Raw genomic sequence first — 22,441 nt, 5'->3', positions numbered from 1 at the left:
TCGACTTAGTTCCTTATTTATCAGGGGTCACCACAGCGGAAGCCCTTCCAGTCACAATCCAGTACTGGGAAACACGCATACACTCTCACATTTACACACACTCATACACTACGGCCAACTTAGTTCATCCAGTTCACCTTTAGCTCACCCCTTTGGACTGTGGGGGAAACCGGAGCACCCGGAGGAAACCCACGCCAACACGGGGTGAACATGCAAACTCCACAGACTCGAACCAGCATCCTTCATGCTGTGAAGCACCAGTGCTAACCACTGAGCCACCATGCCTCCCTGCACTGGCAATGGATTCCAGCTTCCAGCAAAGCAAGAACCGCTTTCATCCAGCTTAAGAACATCCGGACTTTGAGAGAACTTACTTTGACCACTAAGGCCTGTCTGTTCAACTCCATTTTGAAGTCAATGTTGTTGTATGGGATCGAAACCTTGAGGTATGGGCAAAAGGGGGGTGGGGGGATTGGGGGGTTTATGGAGTAAGAACGATTCTAAGGGCTAACACCGTTTTGGGGCCCCCCGAGTTACTATTAGGGTCCCATCCAGGGCTGGAGCAAACTGAACTGCCGCTCTAGGCAGAGGACGATCACGCCGCCTTTAACCCCAATGTGAAAACGAAAGTGACCGATTATGAAAATGAAGTGAGGTGTCACAGACCTCTATTCTGCCGCCCTATGCGCAGATATAACTGAGGGCGCGGGTGCTGAGGGAGGTGTCGTGGATGCTGCCCTCTCTATTCTGCCGCCCTATGCGTGGATATAACTGAGGATACGCGGGTGGGGTGAGTGAGGTGTCGCTGACATAACTGAGGACGCGGGTGGTAAGGGAGGTGTTGCGGACGCTGCCCTCTTTATTCTGCCGCCCTAGGCAGCCGCCTAGGTCGCCTCTGTGGACGCGCCAGCCCTGGTCCCATCGACCCCCGCCCCTACCCTTTCATCTGCAACACAACCTCAGCCCGGCTCACCGGTTTTCAATTTCACATTGCAACAGAATGTTGACATAGGGCTCGTATTGGCCTCTGGCACACCTGTCTGCAGGGTAACCAAATCTACCACTCGAAGAATTTAGACATTCATCAATACCTTTCTCAGAAAAATTCTTCACATTCTCTGGCCTGACATGGTCAATAACACCTACCTATGGGGAAGGACCTCCCAACCTCCAATGGGGTTGGATAGGGCACATACTACACAAACCATCAACTTGCATCAGACAGGCTTTCAGATGGAACCCCCAAAGAAAGTGGAAGAGAGGTAATCCAAGAAACACCTGGCGATGCAACCTCAAGGCAGACATCACAAGGATGGGTTACACCTTGAGACAAGTAGACAGAATGGACAGGACAGAAACCTCTAAAGATTGACCTTTGGTGATCAAATCCGCTCGACCTTTAGTGGACACTCAGAGTGTCACCATACCATAGAAGGGGTGGAGGGCATAAGTAAAGTAAGTTTTCCATTTAACATTTGTTCCTGTAGATGTTAAGTTGTAAGAAGGTCAAAAGAGCACACACAATTTGTTTTTGTAAAAGTGCACTTTAATAAGTTGACTATTTTGATTAATACATAGGCCTATAAAGTTTTTTACTTAAATGATATATACAAAAAGTTTATCGATGCTTGAGTTTTTTGCAACTCTCTTCCATCGTCTTTGATGAAATTTTCATCACAGTGCATTGCTCAATAGAGTATACATGTAAAGCTGCATCACACTCGAAATGTAATAAATAATCCAGCCTAATCTTACTGTGTGCATGTATTTTGAATAGGGTTAGACGGGTAGTTCGTTTGGGTTTGGAACACAGCCACAGTCTAATAACACTAGGAGAACATAAAGATCAGAACATATGTATCAGGGAATGATAGAATGGAGTAAATACATAGAGATTGTTTTATATACTAAATTAGGACAATGATACAATAAAGACTGACTTCTGAAACAGATTTGCTCTTTTAAATTAGAAAGAAACGCAGCATTTAAGATATGCAACATGGAGCATGTTAAGGGTTATTCTGAGACACGATGCAAAGAAAGCTTCGGAAATGGACACTACCCGTCTACAGTTTATTTATTTTTCATATTTGAAGAAGTTTCAACAGAACCCAAGGAACATGATCAATTGTGTCCTCGCTGAACGCAGTTTGCAATATGTTTTCTAAGGAAAAATGACTAGTCAGGTACGAAGAGTTTTCTATTAAATCCACACCGAAGTTTTTCCATTTTTTACTAGTGTCCCAGCTCTCTCGGTGCTTGCTTTGGGCCGAGCGCCCTGCTTCTCCTGAGCCATGTTGATGCGGTTCTGCTCTGTCGTTGTGCCACCAGAAACGGGGCTGCTGGCTCTTGAAATATGAGTGGTTTTTGTGTTGTATGTCTGAAAAGCCATGTCAAGCTGCTCCTGAGCTACTCGTAAATGGTGGTGCAAGGTTGCTAGGTCAGTGGGGATGTTCTCATCAGGACTTGTGCAGTGTTGTTCTGCGATCTCTCTATCCATGTTCTGATCAGGCAGGACGATGCTGTTGGGAATGCGACCGGGTTTGTCGGATTTAACAACTAAGTTGTATCCTGGCGGAGAACTGGAAATATTCCTGGAGTAAGGGTAGCCATAGGAAGGTCGCTGATTCTGGTTTCGACGTTTGCGAAGAGTGTCTCGAAAGGCACCGATCCCCAAGTGAAACATCTCGCAAACATTGAGCAGCAGACATAGACAGCTCACCACATACATGATGAGCAAAAAGATGGTCTTCTCGGTGGGTCTTGAAACAAAGCAGTCCACCCTGTGTGGGCATGGGATCTTGTTGCAGACGTACGAAGGGTTGACGCGGAAGCCGTAGAGGAGATACTGACCCGTGAGGAATCCCACCTCGAAGATGGCGCGGGATAAAAGTTGAAGAACATACATCCTCATTAAACCTTCTTGCATGATCCTGCGGCGGCCATCGTGTTTTAGGGGATCTCGGACAGTCTCTGCTTTGATCTCTCGTGCATCTTCTTCGTAGATCATTGGCTCCGCGTCCTCATCTTCCTCCTCTAAAGCGTCCTCTAGATGGTGTCCGTTTCTCCAGCGACTGTGGTGCCTCCTCTTCTGGTAAATCTGGTTCTTGTGTCGTTCCTCCTCTGAGGTTTTGGCGATCTTATGGATGGCATATCCCAGATACATGACGGAGGGTGTGGAAATCATGATTATCTGGAAGACCCAGAAGCGGACGTGTGAGAGCGGTGCGAAGGCGTCGTAGCAGACGTTGTCACAGCCGGGCTGCTTTGTGTTGCAGGTGAACTTTGTCTGCTCATCCGAGTAGATCGACTCGCCCCCGACTGCGGTCAGAACGATCCGGAAGATGATCAAGACCGTCAGCCAGACCTTCCCCACAAATGTGGAGTGGTTGTGGATTTCCTCCAAGAGTCGAGTGAGAAAGCTCCAGCTCATGTTGGTGACAGAGGCTCTTTATTTAGGATCTGAAAAACAGAGGGAAAATGAGGTAAGTGTTGAGGTACAGTCTACATCAGGGGTCCCTAACCTTGTTCTAGGAGAGCTACCTTTCTGCAAATTTTAGTTGCAACCCTGACCAAACACCCGTCTCTAATTATCAAGTGCTGCTTCAGGTCATTATTGATTGATCCAAGTTTGTTTAAACAGAGTTGGAGCTGAATTCAGCAGGAAGGCAGCTTTCCAGGAAAACAGTTGGTGAACCCTGGTCTACATTCAGTGCATACCAAAGATATTTGCCCAATTACAGATTTTTAAACAAAAGGTCCATGATTTAGATTTCACGCAAACTGTAACAGAAACTGAGAAAATACTGGCTGTGTTAAATTTTTGAGCAAAATGAACCTAAACACACTGCACTGTGAACATTTACACATGTATATTTTATTGGGCAGGGGTTATGAATCTAATGTGGTCACACTACACTTTCCATCTCATAGGCTTTGATTTAAACATATGCGAATGCGGCAGATCAGAAATGTAGTGCTTCGCATATAGCATCACATGATTATGTGAGACCAATTGTAGATCAAAAACGTGATTTCAATAATCTAAAATATTGACCAATTGTTTGATTTATCAGTATTCCTCTTTTTTCGCAAGTCTGGCTATTTATCATTTGGGGCAGAGCTATCAGTTATTTTGGAAGGTATTATAAGTCATTTAAGGCAGAGCTATCAGTCATTTCGGGCAGAGCTATCAATCATTTAGGGTGGGATTATCAGTCATTTGAGGCAGAGCTATCAGTCATTTAGGGCGGGATTATCAGTCATTTGGGGCGGGTCTATCAGTAATTTAGGGTGGGGATATCAGTCATTTAGGGCGGGACTATCAGTAATTTAGGGCGGGTCTATCAGTAATTTAGGGTGGGTGTAGCAGTAATTTAGGGTGGGCTATCAGTCATTTGGGGCGGAGCTATCAATCATTCAGGGCGGGATTATCAGTCATTTGGGGCAGAGCTATCAGTCATTTAGGGCGGGATTATCAGTCATTTGGGGCAGAGCTATCAGTCATTTAGGGCGGGATTATCAGTCATTTGAGGCAGAGCTATCAGTAATTTAAAGCGGGATTATCTGTCATTTAGGGCGAGATTATCAGTCATTTGGGGCGAAGCTATCAGTCATTTCAGGCGGGATTATCAGTCATTTGAGGCCGAGCCATCAGTCATTTAAAGCGGGATTATCAGTCATTTGGGGGCGGAGCTATCAGTCATTTCGGGCGGGATTATCAGTCATTTGGGGCAGAGCTATCAGTCATTTAGGGCGGGATTATCAGTCATTAGGGGCGGAGCTATCAGTCATTTAGGGCAGGATTATCAGTCATTTGGGGCGGAGCTATTAGTCATTTAGGGCGGGATTATCAGTCATTAGGGGCGGAGCTATCAGTCATTTAGGGCAGGATTATCAGTCATTTGGGACAGAGCTATTAGTCATTTAGGGCGGGATTATCAGTCATTTGGGGCAGAGCTATCAGTCATTTAGGGCGGGATTATCAGTCATTTGGGGCGGAGCTATTAGTCATTTAGGGCGGGATTATCAGTCATTTGGGGCAGAGCTATCAGTCATTTAGGGCGGGATTATCAGTCATTTAGGGCGGGATTATCAGTCATTTGGGGCGGGTCTATCAGTAATTTAGGGCGGGTCTATCAGTAATTTAGGGTGGGTGTAGCAGTAATTTAGGGTGGGCTATCAGTCATTTGGGGCGGAGCTATCAATCATTTAAGGTGAGTTATCAGTCATTTAGGGCGGGAGCTATTAGTTATTACAGGGTGGGACTATCAGTAATTTAGGGCGGGGCTATCAGTCATTTAGGGTGGGGCTATCAGTCATTTAGGGCTGGGTTATCAGTCATTAGAGGTGTGGCTATCAGTCATTTAGGGGGAGGTTATCAGGGCATGTCTTGTTTCTGCTCTGCCTTTGTCAGTCTTCTTTCATTTTGCTAGCAGAGCCCATCTTCCAACAGTCCAATCAATTCCCAAAGGATTAAAATGCAACACCCTACATCTTTTCTCATTTCAAGTGGATGTATGTCACAAAAGAGGAAAGGGTCAAGCTTAACTTCAGTTTTACGGTGACTTAATTCTCTTATGTTGTTTTTGTGCAGCAGGCCTCAGGACTTATCATTTTTGCGTGCTTTAGTGTTGTTTGGGATGAATGTGTGTGAGGCTCGTGATCGTCTGTTTCTCAGGTAAGGTAACAGGATGTGCAGTTTCTTCGTCTTTCCTCTCGGGCAGTGCAGCGCACATGGGTTTACTTCTGCCTCTCTTCCTCTCATCACTAAACTCTGGTTTATTTCAGGTCACAGTTGAATTGTTTCCAAACATCACCCTAAGGACTAAAACTAGGCCACGAAATATCCTGACAGACAGTCACAGCTCAGCCCGTGGGTGTGTGTGACAAAGATTATTCAGAACATGATCCAGCGCACAACTTCAACTCTTAAAAACAAAGCAATATTATAGGGGACATTGCACAACTGTTAAATTGTATAAATAAAATATGAAATTTTTGATGTGTAAAAGGTTATATTACTTGAATATGAATAAACACAGTATTAAGGGGACAGTTCACCCAAAAAATGAAAAATTACTTACTATTTACTCTCCCTCAAGTGGTTCCAAACCTTTACAGGTTTCATTCTTCCGTTGAACACAAAAGAAGATATTTATAAGAATGCTGAAAACCTGTAACCATTGACTTTCATTGTAGGAAAAATAAATACTATGGAAGTCAATAGCATTCTTCAAAATATCTTCTTTTGTGTTTAACAGAAGAAGGAAACTTAAGTGAAGTTTAGTTTTAAACTAATTTCGAGAGGAGCATGTGCTCATGATTTACCCAGCTGGTCCACATTAACTAATTATGATCCTCCAATCGAAGGATCCCAAATTACTATATATATCCTCATTTCCTTTCTACAACTATCTTCGTCTGGAAGAAACCCCCCTCCTCCCCTTCTTCCTCCTTTATCCAGAATGGGCGGCACGGTGGCCCAGTGACTAGCACTGTTGCCTCACAGCAAGAATACCAATGGTGTTGGGTCCTCGCTGAGCCATCTGGTATTTCTGTGTGGAGTTTGCATGTTCTCCCCGTGTCCGCGTGGGTTTCCCCCGGGTTCCCCGGTTTCCTCCCACCATCCAAATGTGCTCTATATTATAGATAAAACAAGCCTAAACCTTTTTTATAATGTCTTACTCTCAGGAAGTTCGCCTTGGCCTCAGCAGCGGGGGAGTTTGAGATAGACCTGAGCTCAATCTCCACTCGCCCTGCAAAAGGGGGGGAGCCCTGGGCTCGAGGATCCCCTGAGCTCAGGGCTCTCTCCCGGGACAGCATGCCAAACAAGCAATGTATAAATCATGAGCTAAGTGTGAACTCTTGAAACAGGTTTGAAACAAGTAAATTATGGCAAAATTAAAATTTTTGGGTGAACTATCCCTTTAAATCTCAAATACACGTTAACATTTTTTTTTTATTAATAACACATGCATATTTTTTTTTAATGTGAGATTTTCTAAAATTAGTGATGGAAAACTAAACAAACAAGAACCACTGGCCTTAAGAAGTTTATGCTGTTTTATTGAGATTAATAACAGTTTTTATTACACAGTGTAATACAATTATTTATTTATTTACAGTTTTTATATAATTTTATTTAATATTTATTTATGTAATATAAACCTTATATTTTATATAAACTGAAATGTTATTAATCAAATTCTTAGTTAATCATCCACTATCTGTGATGCTGGCAGACTACCATGGAAAACCACCACAGAATACTTTAGTTAAATGTCAGGTTCATTGATTTTTATTTTGTTTACTTGCTTTTATTGTATTTTCTTTTGTTTTATTTTGATTTGTTTGTTTGTTTGTTTTTTTATTTTTATTGTTTTGTTTTAATTATTTAGTTTTATTTGTTTGTTTGGTTTTATTTTGTTTTCATTTGTTTATTTAATTTTGATTGTTTTGTTTTATTTACATTTTTTGTTTTATTTTGTGTTTTATTTGTTTTTTGTTTCATTTACATTTGTTTACTTTAATTTTATTTGTTTTATTTAATTTGATTTGTTTGTTTTGTTTTACTTTGATTGTTTTATTTTATTTGTTTGTTTTATTTTATTTGTTTTTGTTTGTTTTATTTTGATTTGTTTGTTTTGTTGTGATTTGTTTGTTTGTTTTTTATTTTTATTTGTTTTATTTTATATCATTTTATTATGTTTTTTTATTTGTTTTGTTTTACTTAGATTAATTTTTTATTTTGATTTGTTTTGGTTTCTTTTAAAACAAAATAAAATAAATAAATCTGATTTAATTAATATAACTTTTATTTATTTATTGTTTTAGAAATTACATTATAGTCATTTAGACGCAGTGACGCAGTAGGTAGTGCTGTCGCCTTACAGCAAGAAGGTCGCTGGTTCGAGCTTTGGCTCAGTTGGTGTTTCTGTGTGGAGTTTGTATGTTCTCCCTGCGTTCGCGTGGGTTTCCTCCGGGTGCTCTGGTTTCCTCCACAGTCCAAAGACATGCGGTACAGGTGAATTGGGTTGGGTCATAGTGTATATGTGTCAATGAGTGTGTATGGATGTTTTGGACGCTGTGTAAAACGTGCTGGATAAGTTGTCGGTTCATTCCACTGTAGCGACCCCGGATTAATAAAGAGACTAAGTCGACAAGAAAATGAATGAATAATAGTCATTTACACAGCTCCAACACCTTTTAAAAGCAACAAATGATATGCTTGAAAGTGCTAGAAAATAATGTCTCTCCTATCAGTCTATATCAATCCTAAACCGAAAGGACGGGGCCTCACAAAGGGTCCATTTTAACCCAGAAATGTGTGTTTTGAAGAGTCTATAAAGCAACGGTTTGCCTTGAGTAATGTAACCGGCCCGCTTGGCTAATGTGGGATCAGCTCTAAACATACAGGAATGGCTGCCACAGGCTCACACTGTGAATCTTAGAGGAAAACAAGGATATCTGCACACAGATGGTGCTCTATGAGACACCGCGGGGAAAATAGGTGTTTAGTTGACTGAATCCTTTTCAGCAAACATGTAAATACAACATATTTTAAGGTAAGCCAGCCCAGGGGAACGGGAAAAGAAATGTACAGTTAATAGACTCAAAAAACTAAAGTTACTCACATTTCCCACAGCTGATTTACTACATGAACAATCGCTACTCTGAAATATTATACACAAATAATGTAGTTTTCCATTACATTACCATTACATTTGTAGACACAAGTAAAAAAAAGTCTATATAAGGGTATGTCTTTTTTTTGCACTCTGAAAAGAGCCAATATTAACAAATAAAATGATAAAATCAATCATAAACAGAAATTTGTACACTCACACACACACACACACACATATATATATATATATATATATATATATATATATACAGTATATATATATATATATATATATATATATATATATATATATATATATATATATATATATGATAACCGTGCAATATTCCCGTAATAACAGCACTCATACAGCATCTTCAGTCACCCACATAGAGTGACAGCGGATCAATCAGTCATTGAGCAGATCAAAGACGGTTGACGTTGTCCATCCACAAGATGGCGACAGAGACCGGGTAATGAGCCCTTAGAGGAGAAAAACATTTCTACCGCTGATCAAATTATTATTAAACAGGTAAGTGACTTTCTGAGTCGATCTCTCTCTTTTTTTATGTTGTAGTGCTGTATTTATACCATAGTAATTGTTGTGTGTTGAGTGTGAGATGGAACTCACATATCAGAAATGTATGTATTTTGTGTTGGCCACTCTTTGTATAACCCTAAGTTACTTTTTGGTTGGCCATCTGTTTGTTTCTAATGAGTCTCCTATTTTCGTTACTGCAGACTTGTTCAGTAAACAGAAAGAAAGAAGAAATGCCCGCATGTGTTCAGCGTTTTTCCTCATCGCAAACACAACAGTAATCTGGTGGTGATTGTGTTGCTTTGGCTTTTTCTTTATGTTCCCAGGTTCTGCAGGTTGCAATGTCCCAAATTTTGCTTGCCAATCTTAAGCCAATTGTAATGGTTTGCTTTGGTTCAATTCGGAATTTCCCCAACCAGCGCAGAGCCCGGGGGACTAGAGTGAGTGCTTCGACTTGCACCCAACTGTCCTGGCTTTTTTGGCTTACTGTAATTATTGTAATCTGAGTGCAGCAGATAAATACTGGAAATCTCTGTAGATTAATGGCATTTCCTATCATTTTAAAATGTGAGCAAAATTCGCTGTTTTGTCATCACTATAGATATTACGCTAGAGAATCATTCTAACACTAGCTCTAAAGTGACGTTGGTTAATTAGCAGCAGTTTCTGCTGTTCTGATGTCAGCTGCAGATGTGAATGAATGGCGGAAGAAAGTAGTTCCTCGTACAAAAGGATTTTTAGATTCTCCGTGTTTGATTATCTTTTTTATATACACGATTATGCTGTCAAACTGTTGTATAAACTCAATATCACACTCATAGCAGTGCAATATTGCTGGATATCATTACTTGTGGGACCCTAAGGCACTCATTCTGCAGCCTTGAGCCAACGCACGCCTTCCACCAGTGCCGATATACAGCCACATCACACTGATACTTGTGTGAAATTGCTCATACATGTAGAAAAATAATATATAAATTTATATAATGTATATTATATCTAATAAAAATATATTTTTATTAGTATTATTATTATGGACGAAGCAGTGGCGCAGTAGGTAGTGCTGTCGCCTCACAGCAAGAAGGTTGCTGGGCCGCTGGTTCGAGCCTCGGCTCAGTTGACGTTTCTATGTGGAGTTTGTATGTCCTCCCTGTGTTCGCGTGGGTTTCCTCCGGGTGCTCCGGTTTCCCCCACAATCCAAAGACATGCGGTACAGGTGAATTGGGTAGGCTAAATTGTCCATAGTGAATGATTGTGTGTGGATGTTTCACAGAGATGAGTTGCGGCTGGAAGGGCATCCGCTGCGTAAAAACGTGCTGGATAAGTTGGCGGTTCATTCCACTGTGGCGACCACGGATTAATAAAGGCACTAAGCCGACAAAAAAATGAATGAATGAATATTATTATTTATATGTTAATAAAAAACTATTACACTGATCTATTTTATGTAACCAAATGTACAAATTAGCATAAAATACCAAGAAAATTTCTGCTTTTTAAACGTAATAGTAATAAAAAAAAAGAAAAATATTTATGTTAAAAAACAGTCATAAAATTAATAATCACACTTATCTTTGTCAAACATTGAAAATGAATGGGAAATTTCAGAAACGCTGCATACTGAACATAGATAAATAAATAAAAGTACTTTTGGTTTCACTGACCTTTTAGACCTTTAATTTTTCAGCTTTTATCTAAAATTCAAACTTGCATCAAATTTGAATATTGGTCTTTTATTTGTATTTGTATGTGACCTTTTATTTTTCACAATTCCACCAATAATCTCCACAGTGTCTAACTTCTGACCAAACGTTTTCTCCCAAAGCATTCAAGATTTAAGTGGGATATTTCATGTTTTGAATTCATTCTAACGCTGCCAAGACTTGCCTAGAACAACTTTAACTGTGAATTTATCAATGACACATGTTAAACCTCTTTTCCACTGCACACAACAAACGACAAGCGACAGACCGGAAGTCATTCATTTCCAATGGAGAGCAGTCCGGGAGCTGTGGGCAGTTCCGATCATCTCTGTATGCGGAAAATTCGGATTCTGAATTGAGCTGCGGATCCGTTGAAATATTTGAACTCCTGCAGCTAGACCGTATGCGACCTGCCGACCGGATGTGATGTATTCCAGTGTTTTACAAGCAGGTCCGTGCAGGAAAGATGAGAAATACTAGTTTATTTTGTTATTTTTTTAAATTATGAAAAGTCTATATATATATATATATATATAAAAAACATATTTGTTCATAAATGTAAGTAAGAAAGTAATAAAAATATATTTTTAATGTTGTCTCCACCTTCCCTCCAATATTTTAGCGGTCTATGAGTTTTCTAATATTCATTCCTTCATTAAACCATGTAAACGCACAGAGAGTAAAGGCTCCTGCTTTTGCACTCCTTTATTTCGGACACTACGAGAATCAGCTACTCTTCCATGGTGCACGACAACACTGAAAATACTGTGCGACTGCCACAAGGGGGCGTATTCCGACAGTCGTGTCCAAATGTCCTGTGCAGCGGAAAGGCCGCTTATCAATTGTGTCTTCGGGCTCTATTTTAATGGTCTTGGCACAAAGTCTAAAGCGCAGGCCGCAAAAGCATTAAGGGCATGTCCGAATCCACCTTTGCCGATTTAAGGACAAAATATTCTCTGAATGAGCGGAAATCAGGAAAATTAATGTTGCGTTGGTCTGAAAATAGCAACACGTTGTGGAAACACGTCTTGCGCCTTATTGGGCCGGGTGTATTATTGGACTGTTCAACTGTAGGCAACATGAATAATTACAAAATTCTAATCATGCAAAAATATAGCATCTTGTAAACATAGTTAAGACTTAATTTAAAACAAAATACTCGATAGACTGTAAGGGGGAATGAACAAACGTCAAATACCAAAATAAAATGTAACTCAGTTTTAAAATACAAAATTAACAATTTTAGCGGGAAGCTAACTTATACACTGAAAAATGATCTATTAATGAACTGTTTCAGTATTTTGTGAATCCCAACTGTTTATTTACAGTGGTGAAATGCATTATGGGATGTTGATCTTTGCTTTGTCGACTTTTGATGTTAAAATTCTACAGTACAGTTTAACAAAGAGACTTTTATTGACATTTTAGTAGTTTGAAATAATATAATGTTTAAAAAATATATAGAGAGAAATAGGACAGTAAAATAACAGAAAATGCACTGGCAGTTTATTACAAGGGTTTTGTAGCATAATATACAACACCAACCCAGACAATATAGCACTTTAAACTATTAAAATGTTCACAAAAGTAAGTTTTACAAACTTTTTAAAGTGAAAGGTAGTCAAAAGAAAGATCAAGGTGCCAAAATGCAATTCAAAAGCATCAAAAAATAAATACATAAATCACAAAATACAGAAAACTGCTAATTTAAGTATATCTTTTTTTTACAGTGGAGGATCTCCACATTCACACTAGACTACAAGGAAAACTGCAGGCTACTAGTTATAGGCTAATTAGTCATAAAAATAACACATAACCATAAAACATGATGAAAACAACAACATGAAAATGTGTTGGGAAAAAAAATCTCTAAAAAAAGCACTTGGGAAATATTTGACAAATAATTAAAAGTTCACAGGAGGCTGAACAAATGTGACTTCGACTGTAGGCAACATGAATAATTACAAAATTCTAATCATCCAAAAATACAGCGTCTAGTAATTATAGTTAAGACTTAATTTAAAACAAAATTCTCAATAGACTTTTGAGTGCAAAAAAAAAAGAAAAAAGAAATGCCATAAACAAACGTCAAATACCAAAAACAACTGTAACTCAGTTTTTAAAATACAAATTTAATCAAGCTATTTTAGAGAGAAGCTAATAAATACACTGTTAATGACCAGTTTCAGTATTTTGTGATTCACAAGTGTTTTCTGTTTATTTACGGTTGTAAATTGCATTATGGGATGTTGATCTCTGCTCTGTCGACTTTTGATGTTGAAATTTCAACTCTTCAGTTTAACAAAGTGACTTTTATTGACATTTTAGAAGTTTGAAATAATATAATGCAGTGGTTCTCAAACTGTGGTACGTGTATCACTAGTGGTACACGGGCTTACTTCTAGTGGTACGCAGAGGAATCTTTAAGTAATGAAAGAAAAAATGAATACAATTTTAATCATTTGATGTGTACGAAAACACCGAGGTGATCAGCATTGGCTGCTCTCTAAAGCCTATGATCAAAGCGCTGTGCTTAAAACGTTTACTTTAGTGCATCGCTTCATCAGCTGCTAAAAATTAATCCAAATGACACAGAACTAGAAAAAGAGGTGCGTGGTGCTTGTAGAGCAGATATGTGCTATAGTCCCCAACCCTCGGGCCACAGAGCGGAATTGATACCGGGCAGCACAAAAAATCATTAATTATTTCCGTTTTATTTATTATCGGAGTCTGAACAATCATTCATTTTGAAAAATCTTTTATTTTGAAAATTTATAGTATTCTTTAGTTACATCTCGGTCACATTTAACACACAGGCTAGCAAAATGAGTAAGAACTGCAGCACGACGCGCTTGCGTCTTCCAGGCGTCCCCAGTTGGAAATATCTTAACTTTTCAGAATGCCACACCGCGAGTCACTTGACAAAAATCGACTGATCAGCTTAATAATTTGTATGAAATATAACTTCATCAGACCAATTATCTCAGACAAACACACAGCACCCAAACACTGCAGGGCTTTTTTTATTTTCTCCATGAATAACATGACATGACATCCTCTAAGAAAAACAAGTTCCCTAGCAATCTACATACAAGTTAATGTTTAGAGTTCAAAAAGCTTTACAAATATGTCATATGTACATGCAGCATATATTTCAAAATCGATCAGAAATTGTATAAATATAATTATGACTCGTTTACGAACTGTGCAGTGCTGCAGCTGCTTAATTTGGCCAACTTCACTACTTTATTTCAATACTGGTAATTACGGTGGTACTTGGCGACACTACTTTTTCTGAGGTGGTACTTGGTGAAAAAGTTTGAGAACTTATATATATATAATGATATACTGATATAATGTATAAGAAATAATATATAGAGAGAAATACGACTGTAAAATAACAGAAAATGCACTGGAAGTTTATTACAAGGGTTTTGTAGCATAATATACAACACCAAGCCAGGCAGTATAGCACATTACACTATTAAAAATGTTTATAAAAGTCCCTTTTACAAACTTTTCAAGGTTAAAGGTTGTCAGAAGAAAGATCGAGCTCCTACAATGCAATTAAAAAGCATTAATAAATAAAAACACGGATCACAAAATACAGAAAACTGCTAATTTACTCATATTTTTTACAGTGTAGGATCTCCTCATTCTCACAAGACTATAAGGTAACCGCAGCCTACAGACCTGAGGAAGCTGTGCAGAGTGATGCAGTGGAGAAGACGCGCGCTCCATCCGCTCATAACTCTCCACAAACCTGCGGCCCTTCAGCATTACTCTTCAGGTGATCGGCGCTCGCAGGTAAACGCTGGCAGGTAAACACTGGCAGGTAAACACTCGCAGGTACACGCTCTACTGTCATCCATGGTCATCTAGCAGCAGCAGTCTGAGCCAGAAACATGACGCTCCGCAGCCCATGAGCTCATCGCAGCCCGTCTGTCTCACTCAAGCCTCACAGTCATCACTGAGTCTACATTTACATCCACACGACATCGAGGAGAGAGAGAGAACGAGAGGGGGAGAGAGAGATCCTCTGGCCAATGGCCTTCTATCAACAGTCTAAACTTGAAGACTGACTGCTGTTATTATTGTAAATGGCCACTTTACAGCAAGGTTTTGCTTATTGAAGTAAATTGAAGCTAATGTTAAGACTATAGAGAAAATCTGGGTATACCTAAGCATGGTTGAAAAATAAATCAGTATATTCAAATGCACATACCGTAAGCCTCATGCTGCGTTCACACCAGACGCGATAGGGGCGTCAAACGCGAGTGATTTACATGTTAAATCAATGCAAACGCGCAAATAGACATCCTGGGGCGAGATATGCGGGAATGGCGAGGCGCGAATGACGAGAATTGCGCGATCGCATGGCGCGAATGGCGTGGTGCGAATTGAGCGTTTTGCGCGTTTGACGCGAATCACTGGCGTTCGAAAATCTGAACTTCAGCGGATATTGGCACCGCGTTAACCAATCAGGAGCTTGCTCTTGTGGGGGCGTGATTGTGACGTATCGCCTGTTGTCCGTGTCCCAGGGGAAATCCCCCAGCAGACACCGACAAGAAGTTCATCAAACTGGCTGGGCTCAGTCAGAAGCACCGCTGAAAACCTCCATCAGCCAGGTTCAGTTTCTGGAGGAGTCTATGAGCTTAAAGATCTGGATGCACCTCTGAAAGGATGTAGTGGACTCAAACACGGCTCTAAACGTATCGACGATGTTTATCATCCTTCGTAAAGCACATAAACACTGTTATTTTCTTCATAAAATCCATGTTGGCCCTTTAGCTATGAAGCTAGAGTCACGAGGCAGACAGAAGCCCTGCCCATCACGCGAATCCGCGTCTGTTCTGAAGTGAATTTGACGCGCGAATGAAGCGGGGTTTGACGCGCGAACGAAGCAAGTAAACTCAAATGTTCACGCGGCTATTTACGCGCGAATAGTGCAATTTATCCCTGCGTTCCGGGTCTGGTGTGAACACAGCATTAGACACCACTGTTTCCTCGTTAAATTCCACAAGTGTAAAACCCAGGTGAAAAATAGGCCTGTCAGAGCCCAAAGCAGACTGTTGCGTGACTCACAGGGGACTCCATCAAGATTTGCATGTACTTTAGCTCAGGCTTTTTATGTCTCTCAGACCTGATGAACTGCCAGGTCATCAGGAGATCAGCAGTCAAAACAGACCCATATGTTGCTCTAGTACAGGGGTGTCCGAACTCGGTCCTGGAGGGCCAGTGTCCTGATTTTAGCTCCAACTTGCTTCACTTCACCTGCATGGATGTTTCTAGAAAGCCTAGTAAGAGCTTGATTAGCTAGCCCAGGTGTGTTTGATTGGGGTTGGAACTAAACTTTGCAGGACACCGGCTCTCCAGGACAGAGTACCCTGCTGAAAAATCCAGCTTAAACCAGCCTAGGCTGGTTTTAGCTGGTTGACCAGCCTGGTTTTAGAGGGGTTTTGGCCACTTCCAGGCTGGTTTCCAGCCATTTCCAGCCTGGTCTAGCTGGTCAGGCTGAAAAATTACCAGCCAAATCCAGCTTAAACCACCTTGACCAGCCTGGTTTAAGCTGGATATAGCTGGTTTTGGCTGGAATCCCAGCTAGGCTTGGCTGGTCAAGCTGGCATCAGCTGGTCATCTCCCAGCCTGACCAGCTAAGACCAGGCTGGAAATGGCTGGAAACCAGCCTGGAAGTGGCCAAAACCCCTCTAAAACCAGCCTGGTCGACTAGCTAAAACCAGCCAACCAGCCTAGGCTGGTTTAAGCTGGATTTTTCAGCAGGGTATGGACACCCCTGCTCTAGGGTCATTAATATTCGTGCCTCATGCTGCGTTTAACAAGCCACAATGTTTCCTAGTGAGATAATAATGATAATTTTCCTCCCTTAGATATTTTTTTAAGTTTATCTTAAGTAAACTTACTATGTACGTGGGACTCTTATTTTGAAAATGGGAGTTTAATAATAATAATAATAATTCCTTACATGTATGTAGCGCTTTTTTAGACACTCAAAGCGCTTTACACAATGGGGGAAATATCCTCAACCGCCAGTGCGCAGCATCAACCTGGATGACGCGACGGCAGCCACTTGGAAAATGTGTAAAAAAATACAATTTTCCTGTGTAGGACAAAACTTCTTTTCCCCCAAATCTGTTTGGTTGCATCACATGGCATTTAGTGAACTCAAGGCGTGATTAATGTTAATGTTCTCAAAAGTGTCTTCCTTCCAGCCACTCTCCCAAACATGTCCAAAAGTGCTAAAGAGGCCGTTGATGTCTGGACAATTAGTTCTGTTATTAGACAAACTGCTGTTAGTAACTCTGTTTTTGACCTTCAGTTGTCAGTATCCGGGCTGTGCTATGCATTTTTCACTCTGTTTGCTATTTTATCGACAAGACCCCAGAACATGAGTGATTTAGTGGTATTTAAGCGACAATATTCACACAGAGGGATTGATTGCTTGTACTGTACCTTTTTTTTTTAACCAATGAAATCGCAATTTAGGGTGGCACGGTGGCTCAGTGTTTAGCACTGTAGCCTCACAGCAAGAAGGTCACAGGTTCGAGTCCTTGCTGGGCCAGTTGGCATTTCTGTGTGGAGTTTGCATGTTCTCCCCATGTTGGCGTGGGTTTCCTCAGGGTGCTCCGGTTTCTCCAGCACTCCAAACACATGCGCTATAGGTTATTTAATGAACTAAATTGGCCACAGTGTGTGTGTGAATGAGTGTGTATGGATGTTTCTCACTGGGTTGCAGCTGGAAGGACATCCACTGCTTTAAAACATATGCTGGAATAGTTGGCGGTTCATTCCGCTGTGGCAACCCCTGATGTATAAAGGGACTAAGCCGAAAGAAAATGAATGAATAAACAAAAATCAAGTGCTTCCAAACTGTTCTCAACTTAAGATGTCCTCGGTATTGTCTCTCATAATTCCAGAAATACAGAGAGAGCCTACATATCTTTTTAGCATTGCGTAATGGTTTTAATTCGTTCTGCTTATCACAGATCTGCAGAGGACAGGCAGTTGTCTAAAGGGAATGCCCCACAGTTGCATTCGCTATAGATGTAACGCAGGAATAGAGCATTGTTTGTTCAGTGAGCAGAAAACGTGTTGACCTCCATGGGGCGTTCATCTTCTTGAGCCTCTGTGAACTGGACGTCCAGCAATTCAGACCCTCGGTTGACCTCCATCCACCAGAAGCCATGCCTCTATGACCGAACACATCCCAGAAGACCTCTCAGTCATCATTCAGAATCAGTATTATGTTCGAAAAGATGTCAAAAATGAACTTAGCATCATTTCTCTGCTGAAAAATCCAGCTTAAACCAGCCTAGGCTGGTTGGCTGGTTGACCAGCCTGGTTTTAGAGAGGTTTTGGTTATTTCCAGGCTGGTTTCCAGCTATTTCCAGCCTGGTCTAAGCTGGTCAGGCTGAAAAATGACCAGCTAAATCCAGCTATAACCAACTTGTGCAGCCTGGTTTAAGCTGGACATAGCTGGTTTTGGCTGGGCTCCTAGCCTGGCTAGGCTGGTCAAGCTGGTTTTAGCTGGTCATCTCCCAGCCTGACCAGCTAAGACCAGGCTGGAAAAGGTAAAATAATTAAGTAAAATAGTTACCAAACTTTTTAGTTAGTTGGATAAATTAGTTTTCAGCTAATTACACTGTCTTGTCTCAATAGGAGGATTTAGAGGTTTTTGCATTAAAAGCAGACGTGGATTCAGCTGGTTTTGATGCAAAAGAAAATTTACCTTGTTAAAAACCAAACAACTGACTAAAGTGATGTTTTTGAAAAAAAGGTATTTTATTTACCAGCTAATAACCTTTTCGTCACACATAAAATGAAACTTCTGAACCTAATTAATGGAGCCTGATAGAAACTGCTCATTTACAAGAAAAGAGGTCTGATGGATTTAGAGCAGGGGTGTCAAACTCAGTTCCTGGAGGGCCGCAGCCCTGCACAGTTTAGTTCCAACCCTAATTAAACACACCTGATCAAACTAAGTCCTTAAGGCTTGTTTGAAACCTACAGGTAAAGCTTCGGTCACACTGGGCTTTTCCTCCCTTAGACTTCCATTCATACGCACCGGAAGCTCAGTATCATGCGTCAAATTTCGCAGGTTGCTGCGGTGCAAAATTCAAGCTTGGTAAACCTTGAACGACGTAATCGCATTACTTGACAACGTGAGACCAACCAAGGATTATAACATGACCTCTCTGGACAATCGCTCGCTATTTTAATGCCTACTCTGCTGAAAAATCCAGCTTAAACCAGCCTAGGCTGGTTGGCTGGTTTTAGCTGGTCGATCAGGCTGGTTTTAGAGGGGTTTTGGCCACAGCCATTTCCAGCCTGGTCTTAGCTGGTCAGGCTGGGAGATGACCAGCTAAAACCAGCTTGACCAGCCTAACCAAGCTGGGAGTGCAGCCAAAACCAGCTATATCCAGCTTAAACCAGGCTGGTCAAGCTGGTTTTAGCTGGATTTGGCTGGTAATTTTCCAGCCTTACCAGCTAAGACCAGGCTAGAAATGGCTGGAAACCAGCCTGGAAGTGGCCAAAACCCCTCTAAAACCAGGCTGGTCAACCAGCTAAAACCAGCCAACTAGCCTAGGCTGGTAAGCTGGATTTTTCAGCAGGGTAATAATCTTGTTTATTCCCGCCCCTTTTCACGGTGCTGCGCGACAGAATTTCGCATTATCAAACTCTAGCGTGACCGCAGGTAAGTGTGCTGGAGCGGGGTTGGAACTAAACTGTGCAGGGCTGCGGCCCTCCAGGGAGTTTGACATCCCTGATTTAGAGGGTTTTGCATCTGAACTCTTCATATAATGAAAGTCGCATGTTTCCATCTTTCTTCAAAAACAGATGAAAGAAACTCAAACAGGTTTGGAGTGAGTGTAGTGCGAGTACAGTAAATGGTGACAGAGTTTTCATCTTTGGGTGTGTTTTAAGCTGTTCAGCAGTGTCATAATTGACACCCAGAACTCAGCATTTACAAGCGACTAATAAAGCGATCATCCAGTTTTTGCTTTTTCTGCTGCCAACTTTAGTTCCTCCGAAAATCTTAAATTGATGGAGCCAGTCTTGGGTCACAGATGTCTGGGATTATATAATAGATCAAGTTCAGCTCTGAGACTGAGAAGTGCCCTCGGAGAAACACACTGCAGAAGATCCCAATCTAAACAACAAGCATGCAACAGCAAAGAGCAACTTCCACACACACACACACTCTCTCTTTCTCTCTTTCAGTCACAGACAAATACACACAGACGCGGCGGGTGGACCCATCAGCTAGCGTAGCGGCTAACCTAATGGCAGTTTTTGTTGTGGCAGTCTCATTTGGTTACATCTCATCATTGAGCCAAGCTCAGCCCGCCTTTGGGTCAATGGCCCCTACGCGGAGTTTGATGAAAACATGAATCTACTGAGGTGACTTAGAACAACCGCCTGGAGGTTTATGCCAACATTGCCAAAGAAACTTCCCTCAGAAGTCTGAGGTCTCTTCGTTCGGCTAGCGCTTTAATCAAGAGCAGAAGGACATCACTTGGAGCTAATGAATATCTGTTGCCGCAGTTTGCATGAACCTACTATTCGGCCACCCCTAACCAATGCTCACAAGCAGAAACGGGACATGCAGTGCTTAAAAAGTAATTATCAAACAGTCCTGTTTACTGATGCAAAGATTACAGAATTATACTTAAGTAAAAGCATCATTACTTGCCTAAAAATATAAAGCGAGTAGAGTAAGGGTGCTTTCACACCTACACTTTTGTTTCGGAACGTATCTCGTTTGCCCAGTTAGCGCGGTTCGTTTGGCATATGTGAACAGGGCAATCGCGCTCTGTTCCACGCCAAAGTAATCGCTCCGAAATCGCTTGAATGAGGTGGTCTCGGCTCGATTGAAACGAACCAACGTGAGTGATTACATGTGCTTTAGTTACAGAGATAGTTCGTCCAAAATTCTAAATGTACTTAACATTACAGTGGCCAAGAGAGCTTAATGTGCTGCAATTTAAGAAAACACGTGCAAATGCATACTTAAAACATGCTAACCAAATGTAGTTATAAAGGTTTTAAACTTCTTAAAACTTCAACTATTAAAACTTTAAAACTACTTCAAACTTTCAGACTAGGCTTTCTCAAGCCACCATAATGTTTTTCTACGAACTTTACTGTTTTAGTTTTAGTTGAACTGCCCCTTTAACTATGAAAATATTTTCAAATGATCTTTATAATATGAGCTTTTTTTTGGTTTTGTTTTAAAAAAAAAAATAAAACACACATTACTAACGCTTTCCTTCTTAGACTTTACACACCTGAAACTTGTCTACAGCACTTATTCATTGTTGCTTTTATAGTTGTGTAAGTTGCTTCCTTGTCCTCACTTGTAAGTCGCTTTGGATAAAAGCGTCTGCTAAATGACTAAATGTAAATGTAAACCCTGGAGCGGTTCGATTGCAGTGAGAAAGCGATCTGATCCGAGCGCGGTTATATCACAGTGTTTTATGGATATGTAATAGGCTTACGGCTATATGAAGAGAGAATTATGAGTAGGGCGGGAAGTTTCGCGAGTCTTCGGATGCCCGCAAACGAGTGATCATCTCCTGGTAATCTCGCGTGTCCCTCCCGGTCCTCAAATAGGCATCGTCGCGCACCCTTCTCACCCCTCCCCACCGTGTCTCTCCTCAGACACGTCGCGCACCCTGTCAATCACCACCAAACCACCACCTCTCCTGACAGCTTAGCGGGACGCTGCAAAATAAACCCTGACACTCTGACCAATGTAGGGAGAGTTTACTCGCACGTGACTTGTTTTAGCTCTTTTGGCCCGATTAGAAACTTTGCAGTGTGAAAGGGAACCGCTCCAAGAGCAAAGAGCAACAATGTAACAATTGTAATCTCTGTTTCGGAACAACTGAATCGATTCACAGGTGTGAAAGCACCCTAAAAGTATCTGTTGTAAATGTAAACGTAGCCCTTTCAAAAGTACTCAAGAGTAGTGAGTATTACGCTGTAAAATCACAGGATTTTTACAGTGCCGCTCCCACCTGCCGGTAGAAACAGGTACTGCTGAATAGCTCACTATTTAATTGGGTTGAATGTTCCCATACTGATAAACTTCCGGTGACCGGTTATTGTTAGTTTTCTTCCATTTTTTACGGTTCCTTTTACAGCATGGATGTTGTAATGTAATTAAAAAACATTCAGTTAAATATACTTTGGCATTAATTTAGTTGTTCAAGCGTAAAACGAGACAAGAGGCCTTTTACTCACACACGCCCGTCAGAATCGGCAGGCTAGCGCAGAAGCTGCATTGAATATTCTGGGGTAAAATAAATGCTCATATTATAAAGACATGGCAGGGGGAATGTAATTTAATGCAGTGCTTCTTGTACAATCTGAGACCCGCTTTATATCTGATATCACTCATCCAGTGGAGATCGCTGACTTTTAAAGAAAACAGACATTAAACGTGACGATTTTGCATTGGCATACAGTTCACTGGAAGCGCTTAACCCAGGTTAGTGGCAAATTAAAAGTCCTGTTAGCATGCTTCGGCATATACCATGACACCATAGA

The 22,441-nt window shown here is 41.0% G+C and overlaps 1 protein-coding gene across 2 annotated transcripts in view; it reads right to left on the bottom strand.

Moving 5' to 3' along the window:
* Positions 1-1,524: 1,524 nt before the first annotated feature.
* Positions 1,525-22,441, bottom strand: part of gjc2 (gap junction protein gamma 2) — a 25,620-nt gene continuing 4,703 nt past the window's right edge. Inside the window, exons 1-2 of one of the 2 annotated variants that reach the window (XM_021479979.3) lie at positions 14,564-15,305; positions 1,525-3,462 (exon numbers count right to left, since the gene is read on the bottom strand). In XM_021479979.3, coding sequence (XP_021335654.1) covers positions 2,204-3,433 — 1,230 coding nt within the window. In that variant the 5' untranslated portion in view covers positions 3,434-3,462; positions 14,564-15,305 and the 3' untranslated portion in view covers positions 1,525-2,203. Of the gene's footprint in view, positions 3,463-14,563; positions 15,306-22,441 lie in introns of those variants that run through there. The other variant, NM_001004574.1, reaches the window with a different exon arrangement.

Source organism: Danio rerio, chromosome 2 (genome assembly GCF_049306965.1).
Source record: "Danio rerio strain Tuebingen ecotype United States chromosome 2, GRCz12tu, whole genome shotgun sequence".
Lineage (NCBI taxonomy): Eukaryota > Metazoa > Chordata > Actinopteri > Cypriniformes > Danionidae > Danio > Danio rerio.
This window is presented reverse-complemented; position numbering and strand designations above follow the sequence as displayed.